The sequence below is a fragment of the Podarcis vaucheri genome (assembly GCF_965113315.1).
Source record: "Podarcis vaucheri genome assembly, chromosome: 17".
NCBI classification, from domain to species: Eukaryota; Metazoa; Chordata; class Lepidosauria; order Squamata; family Lacertidae; genus Podarcis; species Podarcis vaucheri.
This window is the reverse complement of record NC_138755.1, coordinates 33,097,006-33,120,166: the sequence shown is the minus strand read 5'-3', so window position 1 is coordinate 33,120,166 and position 23,161 is coordinate 33,097,006. Positions and strand designations below refer to the sequence as shown.

General features: G+C 41.6%; 1 protein-coding gene and 1 long non-coding RNA gene across 4 annotated transcripts; one reads left to right on the top strand and one right to left on the bottom strand.

The window, feature by feature from the left end:
* Positions 1 to 1,099: 1,099 nt before the first annotated feature.
* Positions 1,100 to 22,225, bottom strand: CASP2 (caspase 2). Of its 3 annotated transcripts, none has more exons than XM_082205033.1 (12): positions 22,117 to 22,225; positions 18,013 to 18,112; positions 17,628 to 17,778; positions 14,561 to 14,728; positions 14,071 to 14,152; positions 10,685 to 10,782; positions 9,754 to 9,930; positions 8,901 to 9,029; positions 8,454 to 8,544; positions 5,055 to 5,204; positions 4,782 to 4,891; positions 1,100 to 3,283 (listed from the first exon to the last, which is right to left on the bottom strand). In XM_082205033.1, the coding sequence occupies exons 3-12, from the start codon at positions 17,775 to 17,777 to the stop codon at positions 3,149 to 3,151; spliced, it is 1,290 nt and encodes a 429-aa protein (XP_082061159.1). In that variant the 5' UTR covers position 17,778; positions 18,013 to 18,112; positions 22,117 to 22,225; the 3' UTR covers positions 1,100 to 3,148. The 3 variants fall into 3 exon arrangements, with proteins under 3 accessions (XP_082061159.1, XP_082061161.1, XP_082061160.1); XM_082205035.1 differs by having other exon boundaries at positions 10,685 to 10,779; XM_082205034.1 differs by lacking the exon at positions 18,013 to 18,112 and having other exon boundaries at positions 22,117 to 22,222.
* LOC309522185 lies at positions 18,119 to 20,799 on the top strand. Its single transcript, XR_014214957.1, has 3 exons — positions 18,119 to 19,031; positions 19,085 to 19,405; positions 19,882 to 20,799. It is a non-coding gene; the product is annotated as an uncharacterized lncRNA (long non-coding RNA).
* Positions 22,226 to 23,161: the final 936 nt, after the last annotated feature.

Sequence of the window (23,161 nt, the reverse complement as noted above, 5' to 3'; positions counted from 1 at the left end):
TTCAACTCAGTCAAGCCTATAATTATGAGCAAAAGCATGCAAAATAATAGCTCATTAGCCCGACAATTTAAGTTACCTTTTTCATTTTTAGTTATTAATGCAATTGACGTTTTCATAAGAATCCCAGTGTCTGCTTAATATATTTGTGAAAGTGTTTCCTTTCCACTTTCCCTGAGGCTACCGTTTTCCTTTTTCTTCGGCTGTTTCCTTCTGAAAAACCTAAATGGCTTTTCCTTTGGTTTTTCAATCCTTTAATTTGGGTATTTACAAATTAAGACATTAGATGTTCTTAATAAGCAACCTCCAAATTCAAAGTATGCTGTGGGCCAGATAACCATATGGAGGAAAGGACATCAGATCCAATGCAACCATGTTAACAAGTACTATACTTATTGGGGGTAAATTCACACAAGCATGGCGGTTTTAAAAAAGATTAAGTGTGGTCACATGAGGTCAGAACCCTATCTATACAGCTATCATAAACCACACTCCTCTCCTGTAAAATCAACCAAGTGCAACGTAAGATTACACAGGTGTCACTAAGGAGGATCCCTGTTTTGAATACTCAGGGGTCAGCAAACTTTTTCAGCAGGGGGCCAGTCCACTGTCCCTCAGTCCTTGGTGGGGGGCGTACTATATTTTTTTGGGGGGAAAGAACAAATTCCTATGCCCCACAAATAACTCAGAGATGCATTTTAAACAAAAGCACACATTCTACTCATGTAAAAACACCAGGCAAGCCCCACAGATAACCCAGAGATGCATTTTAAATAAAAGGGCACATTCTACTCATGTAAAAACACGCAGATTCCTGGACCGTCCACGGGCCGGAATGAGAAGGCGATTGTGCAATTGTGCCGGATCCGGCCCCCGGGCCTTAGTTTGCCTACCCATGCTCCAGACAAAGGGCTCATACTCACAACTACACAGAACTGAAAACTTTACCCACATTCATGACTCCAGAGTTAGAATCAATCATGTTTTGTACCAGTACTCTTTGGTAAAAGGCCTGTTCTGTAACCTAGTTGCACTGCAGATATAGAGAAAGAGACCATGCCTCCATATTGTGTTGTTTTTTTTAAAAAAAAAAGTACGCCAGTTAGAAAACAAGATCACTTTTTATTTTGGCACATGGAGATATAGTTTATATACAAAGTTTATAAAAAGTGGCAGTGACAAAGACCTGCCCTCTCTTTTCTCAAACTAGGAGGAGACGTCTGTACTAACACAGTACAGTTATCAAGCACCAATTTCCAGAGAGGACTCCCATGTTTTTTTTTCTATTTTTACTCAGAGGAAAGAACCTTTGAGTTGTCACCCTGAGCTGTTCACTGGCCCTGAAATGGCTACTGCTCAACAGGTGTGGTATGCAGTTCAACTGCACTAGGGCAGGACAAGCGGACCTTCCAAGCTTCTGGCCTCTTGTAAGATTATTCTGCCTCATGTTATTTTCCTAACCATTATGTTTGTTTTTAAAAATATATATCAAAATCCTATAAAAATATTTTTTCAAAATCTTAGGCAAAAGAGAATGATAAAGGCTGATCAAGGGCAGCTGGTTTAAGCATATAGTCCTTGGCTGCAGGGTTATTAGGATGCCGAAAGGCAACAATATACAAGAATGTAACAGCAAAACTTAGGTATGGCATGCAACTTTAAAAAAAAGAAAAAGGGGGGGAGAGGGAACAGAGAACATTTCCTGTCCTCTGCAGCAAACATATGCACCAGTTAAAAGTCCAGGCTTTTAACCACCTGTGGCTACTGGGTGCCAGGACTGTTACACCACTGGGAGTATACATTTGCACATATAAATAAGACTGGCTCTTGAGGATTGTCCTCATTTTGCAAGTGAGTTTCTCAAAATGGCAGGTCCCGCAAAAGGGAGCCATTACAGTACTGGAGAAAAGAATGCATAATTAACTGAAGACTTCCTGAATTGTTTGCTCACACAATGGGAGGAGCAAATGGGCATGCAGAGATGATTTCCCTAACTCTGCCAATGTGTAGATTTGCCCTTAAAAAGCCATGTGTGGCATCTGAGCAGCTGGGGGGGTGGGGGGCTTATAGCCATGCCTCTGCTCATGAGGATCAATTTCACCCACAATGAATAGGGAATCATGGGATGGGTCGGCAGAAAATATAGGCAAATACGGTGTAGGCAAACATCTCTTAATAAAATGACAAGTCTACAATAGTCATCACAGGGTATGCTACCATTGAGAATAATGGAAATTGCAACAATAGAAGTCAAAAAGACAAACTTGTTATATAATTAGAAACACCTTGTGGAATGGAAACCTGTTTCAATTGTTTCCAAGTCCTGGTGTGAGTTTGTGCTAATAATTATCAACTTCTTTGCGAAAAAAAGCAGAACAGATTGGGGGGGGTCTCTTTTTAGCAAAATAGAAATTGCACGTGTATTCATTATTTTGGGGGGGGGAGGGGGTGATGAAAGATATGAAATGACTTTAGCATTAGCCTAACTATTCCAAACTGTCTTTATTAGTCTGCATGTCCTTCATTTATTTAGAAGGTTCCTTTTCAGTTTAGCTAGTGGTTTTGCCAAATTTGCTTAGCTGCCCACAAATCTGTCTTAAAACAAAATTCAATTTATAAAGCATGCTTTTTGTTTTTGTTTTTGTTTTATAAAAGCTTTATGAATGCTATTTCTCACACTCCTGTTTGTGATAAATACTCACTACCTAGGTGCTCCCCATCAACCTCGATGTTGGCACATAAACACACTACACTTACAAACCCTGAACTGGGTGGCAAGCATCAACAAGTTGCCAAAGTCTGTCTGAAAAAGTGATATTAGAGAAATTTGCACAATGAGTAAAAAAGCTGCACAGTGAGTAAGAAAGCTGGCTTAGCCAGGCATGATCAACTTAAAAGACATTTATATGCTAATTTCCGTAGGTCACAATATCTGATAACATATGAAATTCCCAATAAAATCAGAAAAACTGTTAGAAACAACAGAACAAGTATATGTTCATCAGTCAACCGCTTCCTAAACAGGACAGCTTAACGCCCCCTACCTTCAATATGAAATGCTGTAGGGGAAGAGTAGCCCTAGACCTCTACAGGAGGTCATCCTATGGCACAGAGTATTACATGGTCTTTGGCCTTAGAGGCAGGGGCCCCCTTAGATGACAGAGTTAATTCCTGGGAACAAGTAAAGGTCCTGGCAAAGAGTGCTACAATACTCTGACATCTCCTTGCAGCGGTGGAACTCGGTGCCTGGGGCATGACCTTCTCGGTGCTTGATCATTCCATTCACCTAAATGGAAAGGTAACAAAAGGCAAAAGAAAGGTTTAGAAATTTAAAACAGTATTCATTTTTGAATAATTTTATTTTTTTATCTTGGTTCAGATGCTCTACTGAAATTCAAACCAGACAGGATATTTGTTTACTCGAGACTTCGGGTCTACTGCCCCTTCAAAATCCAGCTTGCACTTCTGGGAGTTCTCGGTCCACATACTGCTTAAGCCTGCCTTGTAGAATTTTAAGCATAACCTTGCTAGCGTGTGAAATGAGTGCAATTGTGCGGTAGTTGGAGCATTCTTTGGCACTGCTCTTCTTTGGGATTGGAAAGTAGACTGATCTTCTCCAATCCTCTGGTCACTGCTGAGTTTTCCAAACTTGCTGGCATATTGAGTGTAGCACCTTAACAGCATCATCTTTTAAAATTTAAAATAGTTCAGCTGGAATATCATCACTTCCACTGGCCTTGTTATTAGGAGTGCTTTCTAAAGCCCATTTGACTTCACTCTCCAGGATGTCTGGCTCAAGGTCAGCAACCACACCACCTGGGGTGTACAAGACCTCCATATCTTTCTGGTATAATTTCTCTGTGTATTCTTGCCACCTCTTCTTGATGTCTTCTGCTTCTGTTAGGTCCTTTCCACTTTTGTCCTTTATTATGGTAATCTTTGTACGGAATGTTCCTTTCATATCTCCAATTTTCTTGAACAGATCTCTGGTTTTTCCCATTCTATTGTTTTCCTCTATTTCTTTGAATTGCTCGTTTAAGAAGGCCCTCTTGTCTCTCCTTGCTATTTTTTGGAAATCTGCATTCAATTTCCTGTATCTTTCACTATCTCTCTCGCATTTTGCTTGCCTTCTCTCCCCCCCCCCCCTCATTTGTAAGGCCTCATTGGACAGCCACTTTGCGTTCTTGCATTTCCTTTTCATTGGGATGGTTTTCGTTGCTGCCTCCTGAATGTTACGAGCCTCCACCCATAGTTCTTCAGGCACTCTGACCACCAAATCTAAATCCTTAAACCTGTTCCTCACTTCCACTGTGTATTCATAAGGGATTTGATTTAGACTGTGTCTTACTGGCCCAGTGGTTTTTCCTACTTTCTTCAGTTTAAGCTTGAATTTTGCTATAAGAAGCTGATGATCTGAGCCACAGTCAGCTCCAGGTCTTGTTTTTGCTGACTGTATAGAGCTTCTCCATCTTTGGCTGCAGAGAATATAATCAATCTGATTTCGATGCTGCCCATCTGGTGATGTCCATGTGTAGAGTCGTCGCTTGTGTTGTTGGAAAAGAGTGTGATGACCAGCTTGTTCTCTTGACAGCACACCCCTAAATTATATCAAATGTCTGTTTGCAGAAGTTGCACTTTGCTTCCCAGAGGCCCCAAAAGCTAACAGTAATGCTACAGGAGGTCCAACAAAAGTTAAACAAGAATGTATCTCAAGTATCTCAAGAGTGCAGCACCTTCTAGAAGTTAGTTGAGAAGCAAGAGTGAAGCACAGCATCCCAGCTCACCTTTACAAGCATGTCAGCCACATGCGTATTTCTGGAATCTTCAGCAAACACAGAGGTCAGAGCCTCTATATACCAGGACCCACGTTTGGTGTTTCTCATAGCAGCTGTGCCTGTGTAAGTACGTAAGTAAGTAAAGTCAATGCAAAGTAGAAAAAGAGGGACAAGAGCAAGATGATCCACCAACAGCAGCTCAGTTCAAAGGTGTAAAACCACCTTTGAGCAGTTCATTAAAATAACATAACAAAAAGACCTTTATGGTACTATTCCAGATACCTCTCAGACAGGCATAGCCACATATCATATCAGAGCAAGTGGGAAGACGCAACTTGGGATTCTCTTTCTTGTTGGCATCGCTTTCTTCGCAACCTGGGGAGTCAGCACGCTCATTCCCATCTATTTGGTCCACTCCACGGTCTGTCTCATCTAATAAAGAGAAAACAAGAAGGCAGGAATTTCACTCACCTCCGTCAAGCATCTTTTCTAAAGGTACATTTCTGATTGTATGTTCAATTAGTAGGGCTTACTATTGAGCATCATCTACATTCCCTGACCTCCTTACTTTTGGCAACAATGACCAAATTTGCCTACAATAGTCTTATTAACCACGTATCTACCTTGCAGTAATTAAATGATCAAAGAGCACCGGTACCACCCCCCTGGTACACATGGGGTTGAGTCTGGGAACTCATGTCCAAAGCAGTCATGTGTAAGCCAGGCACTGATTTAAGAATCCCAACTGTTTTCACCTTAGCTTTCTCCTTCCCCATCAGCCCCTGGAGAATCACCTGCCATAGAAGAGGAAAATCCCATTGATTATATCCCCACTGGCATAGACTAACCAACTGAGAATACTTCATGCACCTGATGCAGTGGACTCCAGCCTAAGGAAGTTTATGTCACAATTAATTTATTAAGTCTTTAAAGTGCTACAGACTCTTTGTTCTTTCTACATTTTGCCAAAGCAAATAGGAAAAAGCAACATGTACAGGAAGAGCAAGAAAAAAGAAAAAAAAACACTAAGGTTATTAAGCATATTTAAGTAAGGGGATAAACCCGAGGCAAAGCAAAACTGGGAATAAAATCTGAAGAGAAAGTATTTATACATCTTGGAAAGGTTGTTCCAGCTGCTTCCCCTCTGTAATCACCATACATCTTAAACTGTACAAAAGATGTGTATAAATAGGTTAGAGGTGATAAAAGGAATGAGAAAAATGTAGGACAGAGCCCTTGATCATTTTTTAGATAGATTTGAATGAAAACTGCCTGGTTTCAAACAGCACAATCTTCTTGGATTGCATTACAACTTTTGGAAACATCAAGCATCCACCAACTAATAAATCAGACACACAAAACCATTTAAAGAAAGACTGAGAACAGATATTTTTGCTCTTGAGCAGCATCACCAACACGTCTAGTAAGATCTATACATATACAGGCATTAGCCACTGTGACTTTTGATATTTAAAACTTCAAATCATCATCATTATCAAAAGCATGGCAAGAAGGGAAGATCTGACTCAGTGACACCCTCAAGCTAGTTTCTAATGGTGTCCAGCAAAATGAAGTTAGATCAAATAATGCTTGCAAAGTATTTTCACAATTTATTCCACCAGCAATGAACGTGCAAAATTGGATTATACCGCCAAACGGTAAACTGCTGCCCAAAACCTTTTTCAAGATCAGAAATTCTGCTTTATTTTCAAGACACTAATTTCTTTCAATTTTGCTGATTTAAAGCTCATCTGAATAGCCCTGAGTCTCCTGTATCAAAGTGATCTCTACTCAGGTTTAAGCAAAATTTAGCAAAACTATAAGCGACCACAGTGTTTCTGCTTAGAGGAAATTTAGTTTGGTAGGTACAAGGCTGACAGACAGAACCTTCAAGGTAGCTTCATGAGCACGGGATACTATAAATTTTCCATTTGTTTCTTAGAATAAAACCTGTGTGTTGTTTTTTCACTATCAAGGTAAGACTGAAAAGGAAAATACAAAAGTATGGAGGACTATAACTTTCAACTGTTGGTGAAAAGGAATGGCTTCTGTTTTTCATTACTTCTCTTATCAGCTGAACTGTTCACCTCTTCAAACCATTTTCTATTCAGGTTGGAGTTGGACTATATAGTCTATATATGCACTCCAAGCATACTGTGCAAAGGATCTCCAGGTCATAATGGTTTTATAGTGTCTATAGATTTAAAAAAAAAAAAAAAACTAGGCCTGCCTCGAGCACAAATATGTTGCAAAAGCTTCATTTGGTTTAGCCCATCCAGACAGGCTTATTCAGTTTTGAACTGCTTGCTGAAGCCACCAAGCAGAGGCATAAGAACTGAATTTTGGAAGAACTTAAGCTTCTAGTTAAGAATTTCTTCAAGACGGATAATCCACAGTTGGAAATGTGACTGTTAACTTGGAAGGCCTAAATCCCACTTCTGGGTGTCTCAGTCCCATTGAATACACCATTTTGGGATCGCTTCTTGCATAATTGAGCAGGTCAAAGTCGAGCAGAGTGGTGTTTTAAAAGGAGCATTAAGAGCAAACTGACCCCTCTTCCTTCTCTCTCAGACCAGAAAAACAATTGGGAGAACATTAGCCCCAGAGGCACTTGTAGTGACATTTGCTGGCGGGGCAGGCAGTGAAGGAAATAAAATGTGAAGGAGGCAATTAAGAAAGAAAAGCACAAGCTTGGAGCAAGGTAGAAAAGAGGTGGTGCATGTACATGTTAGTTTTATTACATTTAAGAACTCGAAGCCACTCTGGGAGCCTTTTCTTTGCTGAAGGGGAGGATTCATTAAGGTCCTGTGCTTGAATTAGTAAGGTTACTGGGAAGTAATGCTACATTTCTTGTAGGCTTATGTTCCAGCATGGCCTCAAATGGCTAAGGAAAGTAACCTGTTTTGTGAATCTCCCATCATCTCCTATACAAGTTACGGTCTCTTAAAACACAGTATAATTGGAAGATGTGCTAGAAAGTTTATGCCAAGAAACTTATGCCCCTCTTGTGTTTCTTGGTACTTTTCTTCCAAAATTCCTTTCAATGGACTTAAGAGTTTCTTCCATGAAGGATCATGTCACTGAAGATGGTGACATTGAGCTTTGAATGTCTAAATTTTCTTGTACATGTTCTAAATGCAGCCGAAGACCCTGTTCCCCATCTGATTTTAAGGAACTTCATAAAAGAGTTTGTCAATGGAATCTCTCTTCAAAGGAATTCATAGTGCTTGTTTTATGTTATGGTGTTATGGAAGGTGGGTTACTGGCCCTCGGACTGCTGCTTTTTTCATTTCCCCCAAATCCAGAAAAGATACGGAAATCTATAGTCCAGACCAAAGAGCAAATGTGATAAAGTTCCAGGACGCAGGTAAAATCTCCATGCTGGGTTATGATTAGTGTGGCTAACTGCCCCACACAACACATGCAAGATATGGGAATTATTACAAAGCTCCCCTTTGTCACGGTGCTGCAGGGTCTGCAATCTGCTGACCACATGCCATGCAGAGTGAGAAGCACTTACAGAGAGAGGTAGTGGCAACAGCAAGGCAGGGAGGTGAATGTGGGTTCCGCTTATACCTGAGAGAAGCAAAGAGGAGAGTTGAGCGCAAGCTGTGTAGAATGGAGAATGTTTGTGAAGCACAGGTAACCCCACCCCCATATCTTTCTCCTTGGGTTACGTACCTCCCCGGCATGCTTGAATGAAGAACATTTTGGGCTTATTCTGAAGCCTAGGGCAGTTTGCATTATCAAAGAGCCTGAAAATCTCCTGCAGCTGGGGGAAAAAACAAACCCACGGTAAACATTTGTTAGAAAAAACTGCTAAACCAGTTTTATCTGAATCATGCTTTTTAATTGTTATATATGTTATTCTGTAAATCATCATGAGAATATTTATATTGAAGGGTGGCAATGAAATAGGCAAGCAATCACAATATTCTAAATATCATTCAAATATACATTCTGCTCCTATATGTTTCCATTAATTGCTTTCCAACTTCTAGAAATACCTTCATTTCTGCTTCAGGCCAGAATCTATTATAACTTTATTTGCCAGTAGCTGGTTGCCAATTTCATCATCCTTAAATGAGCACGTCCTACTCAAAGGAGGACTCCACAAAGGTAAATTACCTGAAGCAGTTTGCCATCCACTCCATAGACTCCACCCTCTATGCCATGTGAGAGAAGTGATACTATGCAGGAATCTACATCTCGGTGAACTGGAAGCTTTGAAAAGTTTTCCAACTCCTTATGCATTTCCTGAGAAAAGAGAACTAAAATCAGCAATCCCTGAAACTGCAAATACCAGAGAAGTGGGAAAGGCACAATTAACAGAGCAAAGCCATGTACCAATAACAAGCTTAATGGGGAGCCAAAGAGGGCTAATTAATTATCAAAAATGGTTGAACATGGACCCAATTTCCAGAGAATTTTAAGATTCTGTTTAATCCAAGTATTCAGAGAAAGTAATTTCTAAAATTCTGTAACCAGCCAGTCTTCCTGGGGCCTCCATTAACCACATCCACTGACTCCAGAGTCGGAAGTAGAAGATTCCTGATGGCAGAAACAGCCCAAGTGGCCCTGGCTGTCTAGGCAAAGGCTGAGAGAAACTTCTGGTTGCTGTGCCCAGCTATAACAAAGTTGCTGACCTAAGCAATTTTCTGTAGATTTTTATTGAACGTGTGTGAGAGTAATGTAAGTGAAATGCATTAAAATAAAGGAATTTACTAATAAAATTGTGAGAATGAACAAACTAAATAAAGTACTTAATAAAAATACAGTAAATTATGCTATCTAGGTAGTAGTAGAGATAAAAATTCTACATGGAAATACAATCTTTAGTATACATAAAATGCTTGCTCCAGTATACCCAGATTCACATTAGAAATTATGTCAGTTACCCAATTTATTGTGAGGAGCCAATTATAAAAATGAATTCCAGGATGCAGACATTCATCATGCTTGTTCCATTCTCAGGGCTCACCTGTGCAGTCTGATCATGCCGTACCATCACTTGGTACCCAAGATGTCTGAAGAGCATTTCTAGGGCAGTTTGGTCAACATTGCCACCAGAACGGAACTCTAGGTCCGTCTCACTGCTAAAATGCACGTTGCTAAGTATCAGTGCCAAGCCCCGTGGGTGTGATTTCATCCTGTATGCCTGTGAAAAACAGGTAACCTGATGGATGCAGATTCCTAGTATATTATGCTAAACAGCAAAATCACAAGATACTTATTCATGACAGTCAGAATCCTGTTGCATACCTACATAAATAAACACAAAGGGAGATGACACCTTACATTTATAGCAGAAAAAACACTGTAGTTTAAAAGGATTTATAGGCTAATGGCCAGAAAAATCCCAGCAATGTAAGGTTTCATGCTAATGCTCAAACAATTTCATATTTGTTTCTATCAGTGTACAGGATTTCCAATTAGAAATTTAATGATGATTTTAAAAGAACTTTATTCTTTTGCCTAAGGAATTAGAAAAAAATGTCCCAGTCTGGTAGAAGCACCAGTGAGAAGCGAATGCCCGGCAGAGACTGTAAGGGAAGGATACTTAAATCAAATGACTGCAATGGAACTCATGCTATCACACTTTAAGAACTGTACTCAGAATCAACAGAAGTCCAAAATGGCATAAGCTCCTGGGAAAATACGTAAGTGCCTTTGGGAAGATGATACAGGTATCTAAAAGAGCACACATCAAAATAAAACTTATTAAACCACCTGCCTCTATTTTTCAGTTTGAGGTGGCTCATGTTTTTAGAACTGCATGCGAAAGTAAAAAACGTGTCATCCCCTGAACAGGCATTTACATTTTGAAGCTGGCTTTCTGCAGATTACCAATAAAAGCATCCACTGCTTGTTGGGGGTGGTGGGACTCAGCTTCCACCCTTCTGGATACTCACCATGTGCTCATGCTCATGATAGAATTCTGGGGTGCATAGCTTCACCTGAGGATAGTGAGGACCATCTCCATCATCCAAAGAATGCTCCACTGGTTCTGCTGAGACACAGGCCAACAACCAAAATGTTAAGTGGCTCAGCAACAAAATAACTTCTGTGCAGGTGTAAACTTGGCATTTACAACTATTTAGGGATACCAGATTAATAATATAACCCGCCAATTTTTAAGTGCTGGAGGAGTAAGTCCAGAATGGACTTCCCAGTTACAGTAAAGAGATCAAAATGACTGCAAATCAAATGCATGTTTATGTAGCTTTTTAAAACACCACTTTTTGCGATATTTAGAACATATGTGTATATTAATTAAGTGGGGAGAATCTCAGGGTTAAATCAGACTTGATATAAAGTGTATGAATGTAATTAGTGTGCATTTTTTGTTATGAAGGCAGCATTTGCAGGGGAGCTGCAGAAGCCTCATGGCTGTGGAGATGGAGTAGGCAAATTTACTTTCTAGCTCTGAGGGATAGTTCAGTTGGTAGAGACCATGTGGCCCTTTGTGGGTTCAAGCACCACATTGGGCAAAATATTCAAACACTGCAGGGGTTAAACTAGGTGGTCCTTGTGTTCCCTTCCATCTCTACAATTCTCTTCCTACTATGGTGCTAACAAAAATAGCCTCTCTGATGCTGCTTTCTACATTTCAAGGGAAGCCCCCATTGACACCAATGGGGCATTTCTTTGAAGTGGAAGTAGCAACTTCAAATAGGCATTTGTTGGGACTATATCAAGGAGAGAAAGGGTTGAGGCTACCAGTGAAACACAGACAGAGCCACGTTTTAGAAAAACCCACCAAATGTTCTTGGATTACAGCACCCATCCTCTGTGACCATAACCAGTGTTGGCTGGGGTTGATGGGAGTTGGACCCTAATAACATCTGGAGGGCCACTGGTTCGCCATAGCTGGTTAATACATAAGTTAAACTCCTATGACTTGCTCAAGTCTAGGCACCTTGCCCTGTGCAACCTGCCAAATATAATGACTAATGGCAACCTGTCAGAGTTGCTCCCCGATCCTAGCTCACAGAGGATCACGCTAGCCAGCGATCATTAAGTAAAAGTGTTTATTGAGTTACAGTTCCCATTCTCAAGCTGCTGCGTGCAACTCTACGTCTTATGGTTAGATCGGCGAAGCTCTGTCTGGGTCCCCGCCTCCTGTACACCAACTTAATATCCTAGCCCTGCTCCACCTTTTCCGCCTGACTGTTCTCCTCTGGGTCCCTCTGCCCCCCGGGGTCTCCTCCCTCCGGGACTCCTCCGACGCCGACCCCCCGGACCCTTCTGTCTCCTTGCGCCGGGCTTTAGGACCTGGCTCCCTCTCCGGGCTGCCTACTGCGTCACTTCCCTGTGCATTTGAACTTGGCGCGCGCGCCCAACCTTCCACTTTCCGTCTGACCGTTTCTTCGCTCCCTGATGGAGGTGTGGCCACTCCTGACTCGTGCCCTCCCTCCTGTTGTGAGCTGCCAGCGCTTGATCCCTGGCCCCCTTCCTCTTCCCTGCTCTCTGGCGGTGACGCTGGTCCCGATCTCCAACTGCTCCCCTCTGAGTCCCCTCTGGCTCTATCTTCCTGGGGTGTCCCCCTAGGCTCCCCCCTTGCCCTGGCCACTGGTGCTCCTTTCTGTGAATCTTCTGATTCACTAGAAAGACTCGGAGATCTCGGGTCGTCGTCATCACTCATCTTTTCTTCTGCCTCCTCCTCCTCGCTCTGTTTCCTCCCTTGCCCTTGCCTCTGCTCCTGAACCCCTGACAGCAACCAATTATAGTTTTGTGATTATTTCTGTGTTACAGCTATTGTTAATAGTCATGGATAAAAAACGCATATACTGAATAATTTATTTGGTTGCTAGTTAATAATAAAACAGTTTGCAATTTAGAAGATCAGCAGGATGCAACTGAAACCAAGAGACCTGGCCATAAAATTTGGATGTAAAAAGTAGGTCAGCTTTTTGCATGGAAAATATAAGAACGTTATAGTCAATATATTGTATTCTTAAGAGCCACCGTTCTGAAAACAATAGTCTGGGGACTGAAATACAATTTGCCACACATCCCAGCCACGTTTTATTAAAAACACATGTCACCTAGTTTTAAGTATTTCTGTTATGGAGATGTGAATCTCAGGCACATTCTTCTCTTTAATTTTATTTATATCTAATTTATTTAAAATATATCTCTGTCCCTTCAAAATATATAGGGAGAAAACAATTTCCCTCAAAGAAGTCTGGCCATGAACGATATGCATGAGATACAAGTAAAACAAGAGGAAAATACAAGAGCCCTTTGCAGCATTTATTTTCCAAGCAACCTGCGTCCCCAAAATGGTGCACTCATGGCACCCCAAAGCCCCCCAATGCACCCCAAAGCCTCTTGCCTCTCCCAGATTTGGACAATTTTTAATTTAAAAAATTGTGCTTTTTTAGCTTTGTTGTTGGGGTGGTAGGTGAAGAGCCAACTTTTTTGTCTGTTTATTTGTCTTTTTAATGTGTGTTTGGCTCATTTCTGAGCAACACCAATTGGGCATTTTGTGGTGCTCACAACAGTTTATTACATTTCTGAATGTGCCCCCAGGTCCCAAAAGCAACTACACCACAAAAGAAAGCAACTACACCACAAAAGAAAGCAACTACAGTTTGGAGCATAACATCCAAAACAAAGAAACAAGTGTAATATTAAAGTGAGAATTTCTCCTTATAAATGGAATTGCAGGCAACCTTTCATTACAATTTTGAAGGCTGCATTTCGTCAGATAATATTGTTTCATAGGCCGAGTCTGAAAAAATAGGCCACAAGTTGCCTATCTTTATGTGATTTCATATATACTATCTTTTCTACACATTATTCTTGGCTCAAATAGATATTTCAAGCAAAAATAGCATTTCATCAGTGGACACATTCTGGCAATTTTCAAAGTATCCTATAGTATCCAACTACTAAAAATAGCCTTTATGAGGGAGGAATATATAAATATTCCAAACAAATAAAGCAGCACCACCACCATGTGGCTGCCATAACAAAAGCAAAGGTGGTGGAAATCTATTTTGGATTACAAAAGCCTTGCACACTGATCTCTGACTTTTGCTATTAATATATTTAAAAAATAGCTCCTTGGGGCTAAATGTTTTCAGGCTTGCTCTTACCTAACAAAAATGCTTGATCTTTTCTTAACCAAAGGCAATACTGGAAAATCCACATGCATTTTCCTACCCACACAACAGAAATCTTCTTTCTTTTGTTCTTTGTGTGTCAGATTAAATAGAATGCTAGTAAACAACAAAAGGAAGTTTTTAGCCATTACAATTGCAATAGTCACATTTCACAAAAATAAACTTACCAAGTTGCCACCGTGGCCTTTTTTGAGAGATTTCTGATTCAGATATAGGAAATGGCAGCTTTTCCTCATAGCCAGAATTCAGCTGAAAGAGTCCACACAGCATTATTAAACAGAAATACAGAGATGTAAAGGAAAAGAACCACCTTCTGTCTACTGGGTATCTATACACACACCAATCACCCTAGGTAGTCTTTACACAAAGCACAGAAAAGATAAGACACGTGTAAGTGTATATCTATTGAAGTTAGGATTCCTGGTCCTCTTTTGGGGAATATTCATTTCAAGCCAGGTGTGTAAATGTATTTACTCCCCCTTCCGACACACATCCCCCAAAAATAATTATCATATAAAACACCACAGGAATCATGTGCCACTCCAGCATAACAACAAAAATAGAAGTGAGGGTATTCAGGAGCATGGAGAGGACAACAGGAGATCACTAAACTAATATGGGGTCCCCCCACCCCATTTTTATTTGATACTTCCTTACCCTTGCATTCCCGTTGCTATGGCTGGGAATGGTGCTCAGGAGCATTTCCACTAAGTGCTGCTGTTTGGTTTCTTGTAAAGCTTCACAGAAAGCTGAGAAGGCTTTGGGACCCCTCTTTGGGAGCAGGTTCAAGAATTCTATGTTTTGGCTAAAACTTCCAGACTTGCCCTGAATTCAGAAAAAACCCAAACATGTTAAAAGATCACTGAATTGGATAGGTGAACCAACATTGTTCCTATGGAGCTTTGAAGTGCTCTCACCCTGGCAATCCTGTTACAGATAGGTAGCCGTGTTGGTCTGCCATAGTCAAAATAAAAAAATTCCTTCCAGTAGCACCTTAAAGACCAACTAAGTTAGTTCTTGGTATGAGCTTTCGTGTGCATGCATATCTGAAGAAGTGTGCATGCACACGAAAGCTCATACCAAGAACTAACTTAGTTGGTCTTTAAGGTGCTACTGGAAGGAATTTTTTTATTTTGACCCTGGCAATCCTGTACGTATCTACTCAGAAGCAACTCTCATTGAGTTTAATGAATCTCACTCCTTAGTTTCTGACATCAGGAATCACAAGACAGAGAAGCCAGTAGGAGAACACTTCAATCTCCCAGGACATTCTATACAAGATCTCAAAGTAGCTGTAATATTACAAAAGAATTTCAGAAATAGACTGGAAAGAGAAGTTGCTGAATTACAACTTATTACCAGACTCAAAACCATGGAGAGACCTGATCTGAATAGAGACATTGGATTCTTATCTCACTATACACGATAAAGCTATTTTTGGCCATCTCACCCCTTCCTTTTTCCTGTAAGACCTATTGCAGTCGTCGTCAACTGGTTTACCACACCTTTCAGCCAATCACCCATTCCCACCACCCTTCTGAGTAATACCCCTTCCCACTCTCTTACTATTATATAAAGGTCTGGTGACTTCTCTTTCAGCATATCTGAAGAAGTGTGCATGTACATGAAAGCTCATACCAATAACAAACTTAGTTGTCTTTAAGGTGCTACTGGAAGGATTTTTAAAAAAAAATTTGCTTTGACTACAGCAGACCAACACGGCTACCTACCTATATCTAGAACTCCTTAGTGTGTATACTAGGATTGCTGCCTAATTTGAAAGAATGGAATCATGCAAATGTTAACATACATTTAATAAATATATTCAATTTCACTATTCTTTCCTCCTTTTGTCTCCCATATAGCAACCCTGTACGGAAACCTCCAAGGAACTTGCACAGGGAGGATTAAATATTTTACATCACGGAACAATCACATCTTGCACGCGATTAACTTGTGTGATTTCAAGCCTACATGGTTGTAAGATGGCCAGCTGAAATCCCGCAAACTGCACATAAGGCAAGGAGTATAAAAGCTCCTTTTGTACCAGCACAGAAAGAGCTCTTAAGCTCTCTGCCTTGCTTACTGGGCTTTGGGAGGTTCTCACAAGAGGGCTGGTTTGGTTATATGGCTCTTTGAATATATCTGCCATACCCAAGACATAACGCCTGGTCAAGTCATGTTACGCAAAACACAGAGCAGCTGCTAAAAAAAAACCCTATATAACGTTACTCAGGGTGAATCAGACAATCACACTTTACACATTTATTCACACCAGTGTTCGGAACTCCCATTGTTCTAGGCACTTTTTGCGACAGAGAATTTCATTAGCACAAGCAATGTCTGAGCTCTGGGCGTAGTACAGTACTGTGCCTATGATTTCAGATGAAAGCTGCACAGTGGACAGAAAGGAGGACCTTCTTCTGCCTCCCCACTTCCAGCCACTCTGAAGACTGGAGAAGAGATCCTCTTAAGAATATTATGGGGGTGGACAGGGGAAGCATGGCTTTATTTTTTGCAGTCTTCGGATGAGGACCAGACCATGTGAAAAATGAACATAAGATTTTAGCTGTGGTTCATTCAGTCAGCTTTGTATTCTTGTTATAAAAAAGTGCGCCTAAATAAATTGTGCCCATAACTTAGGTTTAAGGTGCCATTTAGCTCCTAGCTTTCATATCTCAGTTTCTAACACAGATTCACATACAAAGAAGTTGGCATCCCCTTGATAGTTTAACATACATTTGTATTAAAATATTGGTTCTTTAGAAATACATAGAAATAAAAATGTTTGTGATTTATTACTGGAAATGTCTGCCTCACAGCTTGGGAACTGGAAAAATTATTTCCCATTCCAGCATTCTACATTATTTCTATTTATTGGTTAAGTCTGCATCATCCAACAACACAGCTGGACTCCTGCAAACAGAGAAGAAAATGATAGAGTGGGAATACTTCAATAGCACCCAGTGTTTTAAGAGGCATGATGCTCTGTAATGCAAACACTTGTTTTAAAAAGTTAACTTTTAGGAGCTACTGAGACATAAGTGACAAAGGGGTGCTTGGATCAATAGCTGTTTGATTACCTATGCCAGCATGGGCTTTTAGAACTTAGCCAAGTGCCTCATTTCTGTTCATTCTCTTGCTCTTTAGCCTAGCCTCACAAATGTCCTTGAAAGTTATTAGCCTACCCTATAGATTTTTCTTAGAAGGCCTTCCTTAGTCTTTTGGAGCACACTGAGTCTGAAAACAGAGGGTACTAACCCTTTTCCATCTTAAAAAGGTCACTTGCAGGCAGTTCTTACCAGGTAAGAAGCTCAGTCCGTATTGTTAAGCAAACTACCCTGATTTCACTTGGAATAATACAGGGGTTGGTTTTTGCACTTCTCCAATTTTGTGGTATGGTTTTCCATTTCAAAAACATAGAACAAGGCATATAAAGTATGCATATTTAAGATGCGTACCAAAAACTAAATTGAAAAGAAAACTGGAGACAGAATGGACTTCTAAATGTACACATGGGAAATGGACTGGAAATAGATAGATCTGCATAACCCTAATTACCAGTCTTAGTCTATGACATTTGTTTTATCTAGTTATTTGCTGCCGAATACTACTGATCTTATTTGACACACAGGAATAATTGCGGCACATAGAAGCATAAACAGCAACGATAATTTTGGATAATTAAACTTTTAATTCCAGTTGCTGACAAGAGTAATTGTACCTGTATCATCTCCATCATTGCTTCAGTGATCACATCCTTTTCTATGAGGTGTTCCAGCAGTTCCTTCAAAACTAGCTGCTTTAGTAGGGAAACACGATTCTTTTTCAGAGCCTCTTGGTGACATTTCTGCATGCCACATGCGCCCAGCATCCTAGAAGAGATAAAAATCCTTTGTCTTCTAACAATCAACTGGAACAAGTTTTCACATTAACCATACACCAAATGAGGAGTGAAACTTGAGTGTTTCCATTATGAATTCTTAGGAACATAGGATTTTGTCTGGTAAATGGATAGGGGTATTATGGGGAATTCTGAATGAAAAGAAAACTAGCTTTGAAACACTTGTTTATTCTATTACACAGATCTTTTAGTAAAGAACACACACCTTTTTTTAGTGATTCCTGAACATTCTTTCCTCTCTCCCTAATTACAGTTTTGCATCAGCAATATCCAACAAATATCTGCTGGCTGGAAGGATCTGCTGGCTGGAAGAAGGAAAACAAGAACTTTTGTGATCACGCCAATAGCCCGGTGGGAGTGTGTAGGAGTTAGAAATAACACCAGTTAGAAAAAAGAGCTGCCCTGTTTGTAAATTTCCTTTGTATGAATTATATTCATAAGAATAGTGGGCTGCCTATTCTTGAATTTTTGTAAAAACAGTATTTTGAATTAGGGATTCTGGCAAACATACAGCAAATGCAGATATAGCAGCTTTTCTGTCCCTGGACTGCAACTGATAAAAATCATAATACAAATGTTTTCTGTACAGAGGCCATTGATGACTACTGAATAAGCCTATAGAGAAAATTACTGTAAGATATAGGCAAAGGACCCAGCAATTACTTTGAATCCAACAAACAATTGAAGTATTTGCTCATGCTATTATTTGAGCTTTTCTATAGACTACACAAAGAAATATCTGTATTATTTATACTCCACTCACATTTCTAAGAAATTATTTACATCTATATAATATATAGTGTTATTTTATTCCAAATGGAAAAGGTTTTCCAGTGAAAAACAACAAAGATATAGTTGCAAAAAAGTTTTTTAAAATTTGTAGGCAAGCGTATTGCTCTGCCCTGCCATATTTTATTGACCAAAATTATAGGTCACCAGCTCTAACTTTCTCATCTTCCAAAAACATTGGATTGCTTTCTAGACCAGTGTTTCCTAAACATCAGCCTTACACTGAAAACAGTCACAGCTCAGTAGTGGCTCACAAATTATGGAATTCAGAAAGAATTTGATAATGTCTATGCTGAAAGGTAACAATTTCAAAGTTTGTGGGAAAGTAATTTATTTACTTATTAAATTTATAGCGTGCCCTTCCTCCCAAAGAAGCACAAGGAGGCAAACACACAATCAATAAAATTAAAACAACTAAAACCAAGTCTAATACATGTATGGGCCTACGGCCGTAATAAAATTTTGGAAATTTGGCAAGTCTAATACAGATGCAAACTGGGAAAGATTGCTATATTATTTCCTCAGTTCAATTCTGCAATAAACAAAACCATCAGTTTTATAAACACTAGAATGGCCATAACAAAATACTGTATTATATACACTGCATGCTGAACAGAGATACTTTGTTCATACATAGTTACTGCAACATAGTAGTTCTTTTGACTTTTATTCAATATAAATCTAAATCTAATGCTCACCTTTTTGGGCCAAATTACGTTGCAAAAATTAAGGTGTGCATTCGATTCAATGGCACATTTACATTTGCCAGCAAATACTTTTTTTGATTTCAGGGTTCTGAAAATTGAGGTGTGCATTTGATTTGATGGCACATTAAAGGTAAAGGTAAAGGTACCCCTGCCCGTATAGGCCAGTCTTGCCAGACTCTAGGGTTGTGCGCCCATCTCACTCAAGAGGCCGTGGGCCAGCGCTGTCCGAAGACACTTCCGGGTCACGTGGCCAGCGTGACATCACTGCTCTGGCGAACCAGAGCCGCACACGGAAACGCCGTTTACCTTCCCGCTGGTAAGCGGTCCCTATTTATCTACTTGCACCCGGAGGTGCTTTCGAACTGCTAGGTTGGCAGGCGCTGGGACCGAACGACGGGAGCGCACCCCGCCGCAAGGATTCGAACCGCTGACCTTTCGATCGGCAAGCCCTAGGCGCTGAGGCTTTAACCCACAGCGCCACCTGCGTCCCTTGATGGCACAAGTACAATACAAACATCTTAACAGTTAAAATGCATTTCAGTAGCATGAGAAATCAAGATATACCATATTTACTTGAGTCTAATGTGTGTTGATGGCACATTAGACTCAAGTAAATATGGTATATCTTGATTTCTCATGCTACTGAAATGCATTTTAACTGTTAAGATGTTTGTATTTTAATTTTGATGTTGTTTGGACACCTTGAATTCATTTGGAGGATAACAGTCTAATAAATAATATTCAATTTCCCAATATATTTCCACAGGTGCACACTAGAAATCACCTTCTCACATGGTGGTGTAAACCGATTTGGACACTTGGGAAAAGTTGGGTGTTTTTAAGAACAGTTTAAACCTCCAGTGTACTGTTAAATTGTGAAGTGCAGACACTCACAATAACCCCTATAGCTGTGTCCCTTCTAAAACTATTGGACTAGATGACTCGTGGGAATCCCTTCCAACTCTACAATTCTGTGATGGTAAAGGTAAAGGTAGCCCTGACCATTAGGTCCAGTCGCAGACGACTCTGGGGTTGCGGCGCTCATCTCGCTTTACTGGCTGAGGGAGCCGGCATTTGCCCACAGACAGCTTCTGGGTCATGCGGCCAGCATGACGAAGCCGCTTCTGGCAAACCAGAGCAGCGCACAGAAACGCCGTTTACCTTCCCGCCAGAGTGGTACCTATTTATCTACTTGCACTTTGACATGCTTTCGAACTGCCAGGTTGGCAGGAGCAGGGACCGAGCAACGGGAGCTCACTCTGTTCCAAGGATTCGAACCGCCAACCTTCCGATCGGCACGTTCTAGGCTCTGTGGTTTAACCCACAGCGCCACCTGTGTCGCTGTGATGGTAGGAGCCAACTACTGGGGGTTGAGGTCCCTTAAGCCCCCTCCAATAAAACATTTGAGGGGGACAGGTCCCTCCAGCGTTGATGTGCTGGAGGGTGTGCATGTGTCAAATGGTGCGCATGTGCCACATCTCATTAGGCTGCGCAGGGCTGGCCTAGCCCTCCCAACAAAAAATTTATTTTAAGTTCACACCCCTGCCTTGTCTTTCTCCACCTGAATTTTATACTTGCAAGCCACACCAAAACTACCATCAGTTCACAGCTCGCCCATTAAACTGCTGTGAGACGGATCAATTATACCTGAAATGTTTTGAACAATTAAAAAAACCGCATTATATAAAGGCCAAATATCAACAACCTCAGATATGCAGATGACACAACCTTGATGGCAGAAAGTGAAGAGGAATTAAAGAACCTTTTAATGAGGGTTGAGAGCGCAAAATATGGTCTGAAGCTCAACATCAAAAAAACGAAGATCATGGCCACTGGGCCCATCACCTCCTGGCAAATAGATGGGGAAGAAATGGAAGCAGTGAGAGATTTTACTTTCTTGGGCTCCATGATCAGTGCAGATGGTGACAGCAGTCACGAAATTAAAAGACGCCTGCTCCTTGGGAGAAAGGCGATGGCAAACCTAGACAACAAAGGTTCGTATAGTAAAAGCCATGGTTTTCCCAGTAGTGATGTATGGAAGTGAGAGCTGGACCATGAAGGCTGATCGCCGAAGAATTGATGCTTTTGAATTATGGTGCTGGAGGAGACTCTTGAGAGTCCCATGGACTGCAAGAAGATCCAACCTATCCATTCTTAAAGAAATCCGTCCTGAGTGCTCACTGGAAGGACAGAACCTGAAGCTGAGGCTGCAATACTTTGGCCACCTCATGAGAAGAGAAGACTCCCTGGAAAAGACCCTGATGTTGGGAAAGATGGAGGGCACAAGGAGAAGGGGACGACAGAGGATGAGATGGTTGGATAGTGTTCTTGAAGCTACAAACATGAGTCTGACCAAACTGCGGGAGGCAGTGGAGGACAGAAGTGCCTGGTGTGCTCTGGTCCATGGGGTCACGAAGAGTCGGACACGACTAAACGACTAAACAACAACAACATAAAGGCCAAGCATTATTTATTCGTGGCTCTGCGGAGTCACTGCATTATATAATATTTTAGGAGCGATGAAAAGAGGCGGGGGTGTCGGGGGAGGGAGGAAAGTGCCACAGGGAGGAAACGCTGAAGGGGCCCTGGCAGGATGCGCGGCTCCGTCAAACCTCTTTCCCCTCAGCAAAAGCGGCTTCCCGCCTGGTGCTCTGCCGCCAGAGGCCTCTCCCTCCCCCCCACCCCGCCTCCACTCCTCCCTTGAGGGGCTTCGGCCCCGTCCAGCTCCCTCTCGCCCCGCTTCCCCGCCCCGCCCCGCCTCGCCCGGCCCCTGCTGCCTCAGCGAACCGCGAAGAAGCGCAAAAGCCACTCACTCGCCTCCGCCGTCGCCTGGCGCTTCCCGGCGCGCGGTAGGCCCCGGGGGCGCGAGGCAGGAGGCGCAGTTTTTCCCGCCTAAAATTTCTCCTTCCTCCAACGGCCTGCAAGTGGGGGTGGGGAGGAGGAGGGGGGAGCGAGAGAGGAGGAGGAGGAACTATTCCCGATCACGTGGCTGCAACTAGGTTGGGGCGCCTGCGCAGGACGGGCGGGACTATGAGAGCGAATGCGCGCGCATTCCAACCCACTCGCTTGGCCAGTCTCTTCCCCCGCACGCCTCGATACCTCAACAAAACTAACCAGAACCCGCCTATTGTGGGGCGCATGCGTGCATTTCTCTTTATTCCGCTGGGTCCGTCCGCTGGCCTCTACTGCGCAGGCGTGCTTCCACCTGCCGTGGTCTCCCTTATTCCCCCCCCCCCCCACATTCTGCCCGACCTTACATTCTGTCTTCAGTCCCATGAGGATGGCGGTGGTGGTTTTTTTATTTAAAAGAATAGAGCAATTTCAATAGTAGTTCTGAGCTAGCTAGCTAGCTAGCTCGTTAATTTTAAAAAAGAGGACTTGCAATATCATCATCCTCTGATTATTTGTATGCCACTTTTCCACAAAATTGTGCCCAAAGTGGTTCACATCTCTTGTGATCACTTAAAGTACAACGGTTCAAAAAAAAATGCATATTAGAAACAATTAGAAACAATATCAATCCATTTAAAAAAATAAATAATCCATGCACATTTTATTTAGTTCGCACTGTCCCCGGCTGCCCTCAATGTTCAAGAAGCTCAATGTTCAAGTATACGTGACAGGGTTGCTGTTTTCTGGTCAAATCCCAGTACCAATACAGTAGTTTGGAAATGGCACAAACTTGCAGCCTAGAGAAAACAAGCTGCACTAATGTTACAAGAAACAAATACTTGGGCCGGTAAATTAGCTAAAGGGAGGAACTGATGCTGTTTTCCATTGCAGTTACGTCCCTATGGATGGTGCTGTGACACAGGTGCTGGAGAAAGTGTCGTGATGCTGTCTGAGACGATGCGTATG